Source organism: Pocillopora damicornis, chromosome 10, assembly GCF_964200805.1.
Source record: "Pocillopora damicornis chromosome 10, jaPocDami1.2, whole genome shotgun sequence".
Classification (NCBI taxonomy): Eukaryota; Metazoa; Cnidaria; class Anthozoa; order Scleractinia; family Pocilloporidae; genus Pocillopora; species Pocillopora damicornis.
Genome location: NC_142679.1, coordinates 22,398,371 through 22,410,807, shown reverse-complemented (window position 1 = coordinate 22,410,807; position 12,437 = coordinate 22,398,371). Strand labels below are relative to the sequence as shown.

Here is a 12,437-nt window from a genome sequence, read left to right as displayed (position 1 = left end):
CCCTGCGACTCAGTGTCTTTATTCAAAAACTAATCTACCCATCCTAAAAACCCTTCAGAACCAAATAACGTACAAAAGATAATTACCCTTACCAGGTGCTTTTAATAAAGTGATTTCATTCCTACTTTCATGGCTCAGTTGTAGATCACATTGGAAAAGAACCCTTACTTAGTAGCCGAGAAACAAACCACCTTGGGGCAAATTATTCATAACAGTTTTTTAATAACTTGCATGTGATCTCTTCAGTGATACCAAATGAAATCTATTGAACGCATGAGACTCGCCGACAGATGTTGTCTGAAAATGTGAATACTTTACTTGCTATGGCGATATCGCTTCATGCAGGTTAGATTATTATTCTGCCTAAAACAAGGGGACAAATATATTTGGAATAGTTGCTTTTTTGTTCTGTTCTGCTTTCTTTGTTTGTTAATTTTATTTTTCTTTCTCGCGATAAAACAAGTTTTTTCAATCGGTACAAACAGATAAGAAGTCTATGCTATGCTTTGATATACGAATCTTTACGAAAAATATATAAGCGATAGGAGTTTTACAAAATTGGTAATTGTCCAAACTAATTAATTATACATGCAGACATCTTATCGATATTCAGCGCTCGTAGGAAGAATCAGCTTATAAAAAGTTTCTAAGATTCATGCCGTTTAGGGTGCATCAATTTAAAAGCATACGGACTATTGTGGATACGTTTAAGTGATTTAAACCGGAAATACACGAATCTTCTGATTAAGATTTTGTGAAATTTGAACAAAGCTTAAGATCAACTTTAGAGCCAATTTGTAACAAAGAGCCACGTAACATGTTTCGGCGAAAAGTTTAAAGAACTGCTTTTTTTTTAATCGTCATGTGGCCCATAAGAATTAATTTTTTGTGACGAAACCGTAGAAAAGCTGTGTCAAGTTTTATATTGATCCGGCCGAGCTTTTTCAGTCAAGTTTAAATAAACCTCTCACCTTCTTTTTAAAATGCAAAAGTCTGTCACTAGTCATCTTATCCATCTTTTGGAATCGAAAAGTTAAAAATGTTCATGAACAGCATTGCAGAGACGTGAATAATTACCTTCAGGTAAACCTTCGCTTTAGGCTTCTTCAAAAACTATTTCCCTAAAACTCCATCCGTTTGTACTCATCTTACTTCAAAAAGTTGGATTGCAAAATGGCAAAATATTCACGAACCTCTTGTAATATGTATTTGTTATCCAATACTATTGCGCGAAGAGTGAGTATTGAGACGAAATAATTCATTATACCAATACTAGGAGAAGAGTTTTGTGCTAATATTTCAAGGCCTTGTTAGGTTAATAAAGATAACAAAAGAGTATTAAAATGCGCTCGTAAACTTCAAAATATTACTCTGACTATGAATAAGACATTACTGTAGGAAAATCTTATCTTGTCCTTCTGGAATTAGTGAAGTCAAAACAGTGAAAACGAAGCTTTAGAGTACAAAGAGAATGTAAAAAAAATAAAGCCCGTTATAATTTTAGCAAACAGCTACAGTGAGTTTTTGATAAACAAAACTTAATTAGTTTCTTTGGAATGTAGTTGGTTGGTGAAACTCCATTATACTTAATTCATATTAATGGTTTTTATACAGTTGCATAGAGGAAGTTGTTATTTAAAAGTTTATCTATTCTGGCTTAATTATGTCCATGCAAGTGTAACATATGACATAAAGCTACATGAAGACTGTTTATCAAATGTTTATACGCTCTCCTCGTCCGCCCACATTTGATGGAATAGTAGAGACGACCGTCTTACCAAAAAAGGGTCAATGACCCGAAATTTTTGGAACGTTAAAGAACGATTCAAATTATCTCGTGGGGCCAGTTTTCAAGTGGTCAAGTTTCAGAAGTAGATCACTTCCACCCTAACCCCCCCCCCACTCCCCCCCCCCGCCGCCTCTAATTCAGACCCTATGAGTTTGTTGTACAGCGGGTTTCACGAGCAATGGCCAAGGTGATGAAAAGCCCCGTCCAAGCTTCACTTCACGTCTTTTCAAAGACCTTTTGCCCGAAGTTAGACTTTTTTTATTGCATTTATCGCTTCCGTTCTGCAGGGGACTGTCATCATGGGAATGACTTGTTTCAGTTGTGTTCAAACTGTGCAAGCGAATAATTAGCCCCATCGACATGACAAGTTTTTATAAAACCACGCACGACAAAATCCACGAATATTACTTAAGCCTCATATTACGCTTTTTTTTTTATTCTCACACTTATCCATATTTCCACTTCAATAATAATCACTGATCTATAACCATATATAGTCGGAGGTGGCAAGAAGCTAAAGCTAAATTCTACAATTTTACGACTTGAGAGATAATGGTTGCTTGACGTCTTTTCACGAATCTTTACTCTACAATCTTGTTGTAAAGATCAAAAATTTCATCTCAAACTCGGGACAAAGCTTTTAAGGAATGACATGAGTCGAAAAAATGCCTTTGATGTTAGGAGAATCTGAAAAAGTGTGGCAACAGTCATGTCCCTGAAATTTCTTCAGCACATATAAGTTATCACACACTGCAAGACCCCCAACCCCGCACCCGCTTCTGTAAATTTCGGTAAATTTGCTGGACACATCCAAAATTTCTTTTAATTATTGACAATGTTTTGGAGAGTTAGTAGGGACACAAACTGCCTCTTATATCTGCAATTCACCATCCTTTACGCCTGTGTTCGAGGTCATTCTACGGCCATGTGAGTCGTAGGTGAATCTTCCGTCTCTATCCAAGGGAGGCAACGTTGAGAAGGTTGAGAAAGTAAGGCAGGAGCAGAGACTGAAAGGATAAGGAAGCAAAAAACAAAAAAAACCGAAAACCAAAAACGAAGGTCGGGAAATTGATATAGTGAACCGTATTTTCGGTGAAATATATTTTCCACGTTCTTTTCCTTAATAACTTTGTTCTCAGTTAGTGTTAATTTATAACTTAAGTGCAACTAACTAAAGAACCATTACTGACATCTAGGAATCAATTTATTAATTTTTAATATAATGTAATTTAAATTGATACTACTGACTGAAAACTCACGGAAATGATAGTTGTTATTACAATTACACCTTTCTCCTCCTTTTTATGAGGAAGAGCTTGAGAGCCTCCTAAAAAGTTACTCTAAACGTTGACAAAAACATACTAATCTAACAAGTAAATAAAGTTAAGTTTATGTCATCACCTTAGCATATATAACCACTTTTACACACTGCTTTCTGAAAAGGGAAACAGAACCTAAATGACTGAATCTCATTTTAGAATTCGTTAGTCCCCACTTAATTAATTAACATCTGGAAACACATTACTTAAAGAGGCCACATCGACAATTTGGCATCAACCCTGGGCCATTTTTTTCAGTCACTTTACAGGATTCCGCTAGAAGTGAAGCCGAACCCTTTTTAAATTGACTGGGAATCCTAAAACCAAAACTAAAACAATAAAAAAATGATGTATTCCAATGATAAAAACCATGAGACACCAAACGTATCACAAAATAGTAAAACACACTTTTCGCGAACAGTTTGCAACCGGCGCCGGTCGCGGTAAAAAAATACAGCCTGTCTCATGCTCAGCAAAATACGACCCAAAGGGAGGAGAAACAAGGATACTGGGTCAAACTGTAAGAATGAAAATTGAAAGTTCCTTTTGGTTTTGAGCTGACAAAGAAAAACAAATTGATTACATGATAAACCCTTACAGTCAATTGAAAAGCGTTCCTATAATGTGACACGTGAAATCTGAAGAACTGAACTCACAATAGTTTCTTTTTAAAATACTAGCTAGTCCTAATTCCTTGCCTGTTATTTAATGACTAATTATAAATTGATGATATCAACCAAGATACGACTATGTTCGTGATCGTCACATAGTCGATCTAACTTACAGTTCCAGCGAAAGCTATTAAAAGAATTCTGTTCCAGTGTGAGCCCTGATCAGTGGTCAGACTGAGAGCCTTTTTGGTCACACACTCTATTATAACACCAATTATTACGGCACCAGTTCGCTCTGTAGGCGTATCGGTATTCCCAGTCCAATGAATAAACGTGGTTTTGAAACAGAACACCGAAGAATGACATAATATTTGATTCCCATCCTTACTTTTGCTTTCACGTATTTCGAGAAACGAGACCGAATCATTGATGAGATTTATCAGTGAGACCACAAAGCATAAGAATTGTGCACTCGCCACCATATTTCGGCCCTCTCTTTTACTACTGCCCGGATCCTTCCAACCTAAGGTGTTATTGAAAGCTTTGAAACATTAAATCAAGAGTATCACTGTAAAACCAAAACAAAGGTAAAATATTTATAAATAAAAGATTCTGTTGATAATCAACAAATGAGGCCATACAAATCCCAAATCAAATAAAACGTTTTTTGGATAATTTGTAACCAGTCAGTGGCCGTAAAACTGCAATCTGTGTCGTGCGAAAAAATGCAATCAGTCGGCCCAAAGAGCGGCCGGAAAAATAAACATACTGGGTCTAAATGATCGTATTAAAATTGAAAATCAAGTTTGGTTTTGACTTAATTAAGAAAAATGAATTGACAAACCCTCGTAGTCAGTTGAAAATCATTCTTAAATATATGTAATGATTGAAGTGCAGAAAAATATGAAATACTATGTTCACAACATTTTCTCTACGAAATACTTACTAGTCCTCATTACCTGCATGTTATTTGTTAATTAGTTCTCAATTGATGCACATGTCCATCTGATAAATTGCTCAGAAAAGAGCCGGAAAAAGAACAAAAACAGCAGTTTTTATGGGAGACGTGATCCTTATGTCAGGAGATGTTCACGAAATAAAATATTCTAGAAAACTATGTTTGTAAATCTAAAACCTGAACTCAAAAACAAATGACTTTAATTCCTAAGTACCGTTTGGCAAACAATTTAAAGTGCTCAATAACTGACCTTGAATATTAAACAAAATATTATTCAATTCCGGAGTTTAAAGACTAATCAGCCTTCAAAACAGAATTAGCCTCACACGTTAGAGAAAGTGCAGCCAATGGCATGTCACTGAAGAAACGTGATGATCACTCTACCATGTCCATACCTATTAAAACAACATTCATTCTGCTGATTCGTCCCACTGTTAAAAGATCCACCCCCTCCTCCACAAGAAAACTGTTCATTAGCTCCACCATTCCCTCCAGAGTAACCTCCACCGCCTCCACTTCTACTTGTTGAAGCGAGAGTTGATATTCTGCGGCTCTTAGCTTTTTGCAGGAGTCCATTGACTCCTGCTTTTTGTCACTGACAACCGCCGCTAGAGTTGCTGCAGTTTAGGGGAATTTAAGGTTATCGTTCTGAAAAATGACAAGACCGTGAGTGTATTTGCGCTAATAACTTATATTTTTGGAATTATTAGTATATCAAAATGAATCTGGGCCGCGCTATTTTGGTACCTTTTAGGAGTGTTTTCGAAATTCTCCGACGAGTACTCCTGTCATTTTTATATGGGAGTACCACCTGGGTTAACATTGACCTTTCAGATGTAACAGTCGCACGAAGCCCTACATCAAAAAAACTGCAGTCGCTTTACGAGGAATGCGCATGTCAGCGTTGAGGAGTGAGTGGCTAAGCCAATGTTATTGAATTGCTCCAACAGAACTTTCATTTAGTCATGCCGTAAAGTTCGTCGGGAGCATGGGGGAAAATCTTTGTCGCCGCCCTGAATACCCCATCGGATTGTTAACGACGACGACTGATTATATTGAAGTGTGTCAATTAAATATGCCCCTAAGATGGAAAAAAAATGGTGGTAACCCTATTCTCACTCGATTCCGATTTTGTTCTAATAGCTGTCTCTGAAGCCTTTGAAGGTGGGATATCCGTGTCGCTAATTTGGAATCCATTTACTGATGTCGCAACCTCGTTCCCAAGGTTTCTCTTCTTCCCACCCCAAAATGTCTAGCGATAAAATACTCACGGAAATAGATATTTAGTCAATATCTTATTTAGAGGATCTAAAAATGCAGTTCTTCAGCGCTGTAGATTGCTGACGACTAAACGGATTAATTATAATGTAATAATTTTACAATCCTTTGCTTACGGGTTTGGAGAATGTGCTATTTGTTGACTTCTGGTTGACACGCTTTTGTTGTGATAACCGCTATTTTGAGAGGCTTCCTACCCGGCACTGGTAAAAAGCCCGAAACTAATTTTTACACTCTATTTTAGGCCAGCATTTACTCTCTTAAGAATGTCAATTTCAATTTCTCCGATGTATTACCGGATACAAAAAATGTCCCTTAAAAAAACACGCTAAATTACAAATTATTCGAAGGTGAATTCTAGTGAATTTCATCGGCTTACCATGACCTCTAAATTTTATTCACTAGCGTAAGATTGAAGTCAAGTTACTTGCAAAGACTTCAACAGCAATGTTGAAAGCACGAAACGGTTCTTTCTATGATGCCAATTCAAAAGGGCGAATTCTATGTGAAGGTACCAATCACCTATTTTTCGGATGCCTTTCAGGACATTTTGGCTCGTGACGGCTTTTTTATTTCATGAAAGTTTAAAAAGATGTTTCTAGAAAAAAATCCTATCACGTTTCTTAAGCCACTATAGGGTATCTTCAGAGAAAATATTAAGAATTTTGATTTTTCGAGATGTACCACGAATTTCCATTTTCGCTCGGTCTTAGTGGACATTCTCTCTTCAATGTATACAATAAGTCTATCTCGTTGTGCTACTGAATGATTGACCAGGAGTCAAGACAGAGGGTACCTCTAAATTTTCATTTGCTTCTAGTTCAGCAGCAGTGCTCATCAGCAACGTACACGAAGGTGTGATCCAGAATTATTGAATTGAACCTTTTTTATCTCACTATTTATGCAGGAAAATGGTCTGGCACGCTAATATTGAATTTTTCTGCATACGGCTTGAAAATTGTCAGTTTGCACTCCTTTGGTGTACACATGATCCACCCAGGATTCACCGACCAGACGGCAGTTTTCGAACTTTTTCCCTTGTGCATAAAATCTATCCTAGACCACCTTGTCGAGTTTTCCTTTGCTTTTGCGGGCGCCACTCAAGACAAAATGAAACTGAAACCCCGGAAACAAATGAATACTTATCCACCATGTCTTTGATAAAAGTGTAAAGGTATTAATTCGAAAAAAGATTTGATATTTTAGTACTGACTATATTACCGATTGCTTCTTTGCGTATCTTTTTTTAATACGCCCCCGACTGAAAATGGACGGGTGATCTAGCGCCTAATGCAAATCTAAAATAAATGCGTCCTAAATAGTAGCCAAAGGTCATTTCTCCGCCCAGTTCACAGCATGCAACAATACCTATAGGTACTAACCTAAATTCACACACTCGTACTTGACTTCCAAGTATTTATATGTGCCTGGGCATGGATCTCCAAAAACTGAATTATCTGCATGCAGCTCGCAACTAGCTTCTTCGTTGCACTCCAACCGCACAATGGAAAGAGAGTTCGCAGCTTTGCAGTTTGTATCGCTAACATGGGAATGATGGCAAGTGTTTGAGTCCAGTCTACCAAAATTTGCATCCACGACGTCGATAGTTCTTTGGTCATTATCACAACTTATGGTCCTTTTTCCTCCCTCGCAAATGATAACAGACCATAATTTCTCTAAATAAAGGAGGAAACAAACAACAGCATCAATACGCCAAAAGTTTTGGAATAATGTTCACTTGCGGAGCACCCTGCAATTTTGCTAGTCTCGTGCCGGCGTCTGTTCAACCAATAACTTACACGCTGACAATACTGCGTTTCTTGTCTGAAGCAGCCAAGTTTACATCAATTGGTTTGACAGTTAACTTTTTTTTTAATTGTGAAAAAATTGTTTGGTACCTTGGCTTGTTACTGACCTGTGCAGTTGGTTCCATTTCCCTCATATCCATCCTTACAAGTGCATTTGTAAGATCCCAAGTTATTGTTACACTCAGCATTTTCATCACAGTCGTGTTTTCCTTCTGTGCATTCGTTGGTATCTAAATGAACAAAAAACAGTTTTGTTTTCTGGTCATTCCTTTTTGTCACATGACAGGTACCATCAAGAAAATAGAGAGTATGATATGTTACAACTGGTTACGTGTGCAGTTGGTTCCATTTCCTTGAATTCCATCTTTAAACGTGCAATTGTGAGATCTTAGGGTATTGTTACACTTAGTATTTACATTACAGTTTTGTGTTCCGATCATACACTCATCCAGATCTAGAACACGAAAAGGAAAATAATTTAAATTAGACCGTTTTTCTAACTAATCGAAAAACTGAAGGTAACAAACGGAGTATGAATATGTCAGAACTAGTTACCTGTGCATTTGGTTCCATTTCCTTGAAATCCATCTTTACACGTGCACTTGTAAGATCCCAGGATATTGTTACACTCAGCATTCACATCACAACCGTGTGTTCCGTTCAAACACTCATCTATGTCTGAGACAACAAAATGAATATCATTAGAATGTGAAGGTTATTTTGACTTGCTTTGGCTGCACGAATTTTCGTATTCACGTGAACGTTTCCTGTTGTCAGATAAGAATACTTACCTGTACAGTTTTTGTTATTTCCCTGATATCCTTTCTTGCACTTGCATGAGTACGATCCAAAGGTGTTATTGCACGTGGCATTACCCTCACAGCTATGTTTACCGGAAAAGCACTCGTCTATGTCTATAAGAGGAAAAGAAGACGATGGACTTTATCTGAGTTTGTCTGCTTAAAGATTTTCATTGTTTTATGTCTTTATCTAGACATGGGATCACGTCTGATCTTTGCGTAAACTTTGTACTCAGTTTTATTGAAATTCGCTTCGTAAGAAAGGAAACCGAGAGATTACAGACTGTTCGCGTAGATGGTGGGTAAGAAACCGCGCTAAAGAAAATTGAGACTGAATGAGTTAAAAAACAAAAATGATTGAAAAATCCCTTTCCAAGATGAACCATGAGAAGCAACAGAGTTGTTCGTATGTAAGTCCTCTTTTGTATTTTTTAATAACTTGTGCCATTCTGGATTATTATTCTCGCAAGCCATGAAAGGCAAAGGTTTTCACCAGCGATTTTCTGTGACTATCAAACTACTGAGGTGTTCGCGATTGTTCGGTACTCATCCCTTTCAAATAAGTCTTCCCAATCACCTAAAAGAACTTCAATGTGAGGGAGAGGCGTGCAGAGCTTATCACTTATACATTACGTTTCTGCCTAAATAAAAATATAAGATTCCTTACCCTCATCACAATCATGGCCTTTAAATCCAGATCCACTAACACACAAACACTGATAGTCCCTGTCTGTAAACCCAGCTTGGCATGTTGCGTTATTCTTGCAAGGATTTTGCTTACAAGCATTCTAAGGAAGGAAAGGAAGAGATAAATTTTAAATGATATTTTTGCAGGCATGATAGTTTCCTTGCATTTGTTCCGTTGCAAGCGGGTAAAATTAACGGGTTAAGGAGGCTAGGGTATCCCTTGGTCCGGTATTAAAGCTTTCTCGGACAATGAATATTACTTTCAGCCCATAGAGTTCATCCTCACCTCTGCTCCGCGGTAAACACAACTTTCGTTTTCCACCAGGTCTTGATCGTGTTCAATAGTCGCGTTATTCAGATCACACTTGTGTTTTCCAGACGACTGTTTTATCTCACAGAAGTTATAACTGACGCAGTCAGGTTCCAGGTAGCATTGAAACATGCAGAGATCCTCGTTAACGACTTCAATTGTTCGAACCGTGTGATTCTCCAACCGGTAGCCAAGTTTAGGAAAACTGGTAAACTTTAAATTGCGGCAATTGCCTAGAGAAAGAATCTACTAAGTTAGAAAGTTGCTTTGTGATACTAGGAACTTTTACTTAAACTGGAACTTTAGAGCAGTGTTACTCCTGAATCATTGCTCCAATTTGAATTTTGGTTTTCTGCCTTGCGTATAACACCAGTCGAGTGATTTTAAGTATTGTTCTGAATGATAGAGGCATTTCTAACTTCTTTTTGATGCGATCACCCATTATGATCGATCGATAAATCGACGCTGAAGTCTACAATCAACCCGTAGAGTAATTCGTATCTATCACGAAATGATGGTGTTAATTGTTATGTAGCGTGACTGCAGATTTCGACCATACTGAGTATTATGAAAGCAAAGCGAGAGATGATTAAACTCGATGACGTATAATTCATTCTGTATATTAAGAACTTTTTTACCAACCCTTTTCATACTATTTAGATCCTAGCTTTTATCTCTAAAAATATAACAAAAGTTTTACATCCATGGTGTGCATTAACAATAGCTAGGAGGCGAACTGACTGAAATTTACCCTCGAGCATGAGTATTATGAAGGCGTAATTGAGTATAACAGGAACAATAAATCCTAAAATGTTACATATTGGTCGAGTGAAATAGAAATACGATGAAAGGAATCATGCGACTGCTTTTAAGAATATGATGTGCAAGTAGTAATTGACAACAAAACTTGAAAAGCGATAGGAAATACGACGCCGCATGCTGTACTAACGGTTTTTTGTCAAATTCGTTTTTCTGGAATTTTTCGTTCAAGCCATAGGGTAAAGTCTGCGTTTTCACATCATCTTCTTTAAGAGCGTGTTTTCGAAAATTTCCGTTTTCGATAGACAACTTTATTATCCAGATTGGTGTTGACGGTAAGATAAACTGTAAGAATAAATTTTCTTTTTAAATTTACTGCGCTAAGTGAAAGTGAGGACTCAAAGCTAGGTGTTGAATATCGAGCCTGAGGAAAAATTTTCATGTCAGTCAAAACAGGATATCTGCATCAATTAATGATGAATTCCTTTTCACAAATAAATCCTCTGTAGGGAACACGTCCGTGGTTTTCCATCAGACAGAATCTACATTAAGCTACTTACTTTCCTGTATTCGAAAAATGCAATCAAACACTTTTATTTCCTTCAAAGCAAAAAAGCGTTGAAATCTTTTTGTGATCATTAAAATGTGCTGACGTCACTGTTTTAAAATAATTTTCGATCTTGTTTCGCCATACTGACGCGGACGATGGACATTCATTTATTTTGCCTGAGTTCGTCAAAATCTCGTGATCATTATTGCATGAAATAACTGGCAGATTTGCTCTTGCAAGGTTTTGAAAAAAGGGGTAAGTTTCTAAAGAAACTGTGGTGCTGCGTCGGTGGGAGAGTATAGAAGGTAATTTAGTGTTAACAACTGGGTTGAAAACGTAAATTAGCCACCGTAAAGAGTAAAAAAGCTGACGTTTCGAGCGTTAGCCCTTCGTCAGAGCGATTAGAGGAATTGTGGGTTGTGGGTTTTTTAAGGTTTTGAAAACCTGTTCTTAGCTCACAGTAAAACCGACCAAATTAAAGTTGCTTTGATAGCAGATAGTTTAAAAGCGGTCTGTTTTGAGACTGGTGTCACATTTGCAAAGCAAGGTGGTGTTTGCCACCTTTGTTCTCGCGCTTTTAGAAACTTAAAACCTGACGGCAGTTTTTTTGAAAATTAAATACTCTGAGAAACTTCACGAATGGACGGTCAACAATCTAAATTTTGATCAAACAGGACTTCGTAAAATTTGTTTAAAAAATTTTTTTTCCGTGAGAACCGCCTGTTTGGCTCGAAAAGCCCTTTTTAGGAAGTATAATGAATGTATGTGTGTCTTTATGTATATATGCATGTACAACTTCCTTTCTGCAGAGGCTCCCCGCAATCCACAAAGTCCTCAATTTATAGGATTGTAATATTTGAATCAACTTAAGGATCAACTTTAGAGCCAGATTTTACTAAAAGGGCCAGGTTTTGATGCAAATAACATGTTTCAGCTCAAAGTAAAAAGCTCTGTTGCTTTTTCCTCTTTTTTTAATCAATTCTTTTCCACGAAACACTATTTCTAGTCTAAAAGACTATTGTACATAACTTGAAAAGTTGTACTTCTGTGTGTAGTACATTCATTTGATCCAGCCGCGCCATTTCAGTTGAGTTCAACAAAACTTTCCACTTGTTTTAAAATTCGAAGATCTGCCTATAGTCATCTTATCCTTTGTGCCGCATCAAAAAGTCGAGAACGTTTATGGAAAACATTGCAAAGACCTGATTAATTATTTTGAAGTAAAACTTATGAAAATATGATCGTTGCCTTATGCCTATCTAGAGCGAAACTTGGTCAAAATTAGTTCATTTTCTTAAATATTTCGGGAAGAAGTCTGTGTGGATATCTCAAGGCTTAGTTATGTTGATAAGGATAATAAAAATGTAACGTAAAGATTCGGTAAACTTTTAAATAGAACTCAGACCTGAGCTAGGAGGAAACCGTAGGAAAATCTCACCTTGTCCTTCTGGTATTAGAGAAGCCAAAACGGTGAGAACAAAGCAATATAATACAAACAGCATGTTCCCACTGATCGCCCGCTTTAATTCCAACGAACAGCTTGAGTGAGATCTACCTTATGCCGGGGA

At 37.1% G+C, this 12,437-nt stretch overlaps 1 protein-coding gene across 1 annotated transcript; it reads right to left on the bottom strand.

Annotated features, from left to right (window-relative positions):
• Positions 1-5,052: 5,052 nt before the first annotated feature.
• On the bottom strand, positions 5,053-12,437 carry LOC149039418 (uncharacterized). Its single transcript, XM_089184065.1, has 7 exons — positions 12,308-12,437; positions 9,537-9,793; positions 9,231-9,351; positions 8,555-8,677; positions 8,319-8,441; positions 7,338-7,631; positions 5,053-5,294 (listed from the first exon to the last, which is right to left on the bottom strand). The coding sequence occupies exons 1-7, from the start codon at positions 12,369-12,371 to the stop codon at positions 5,053-5,055; spliced, it is 1,224 nt and encodes a 407-aa protein (XP_089040191.1). The 5' UTR covers positions 12,372-12,437.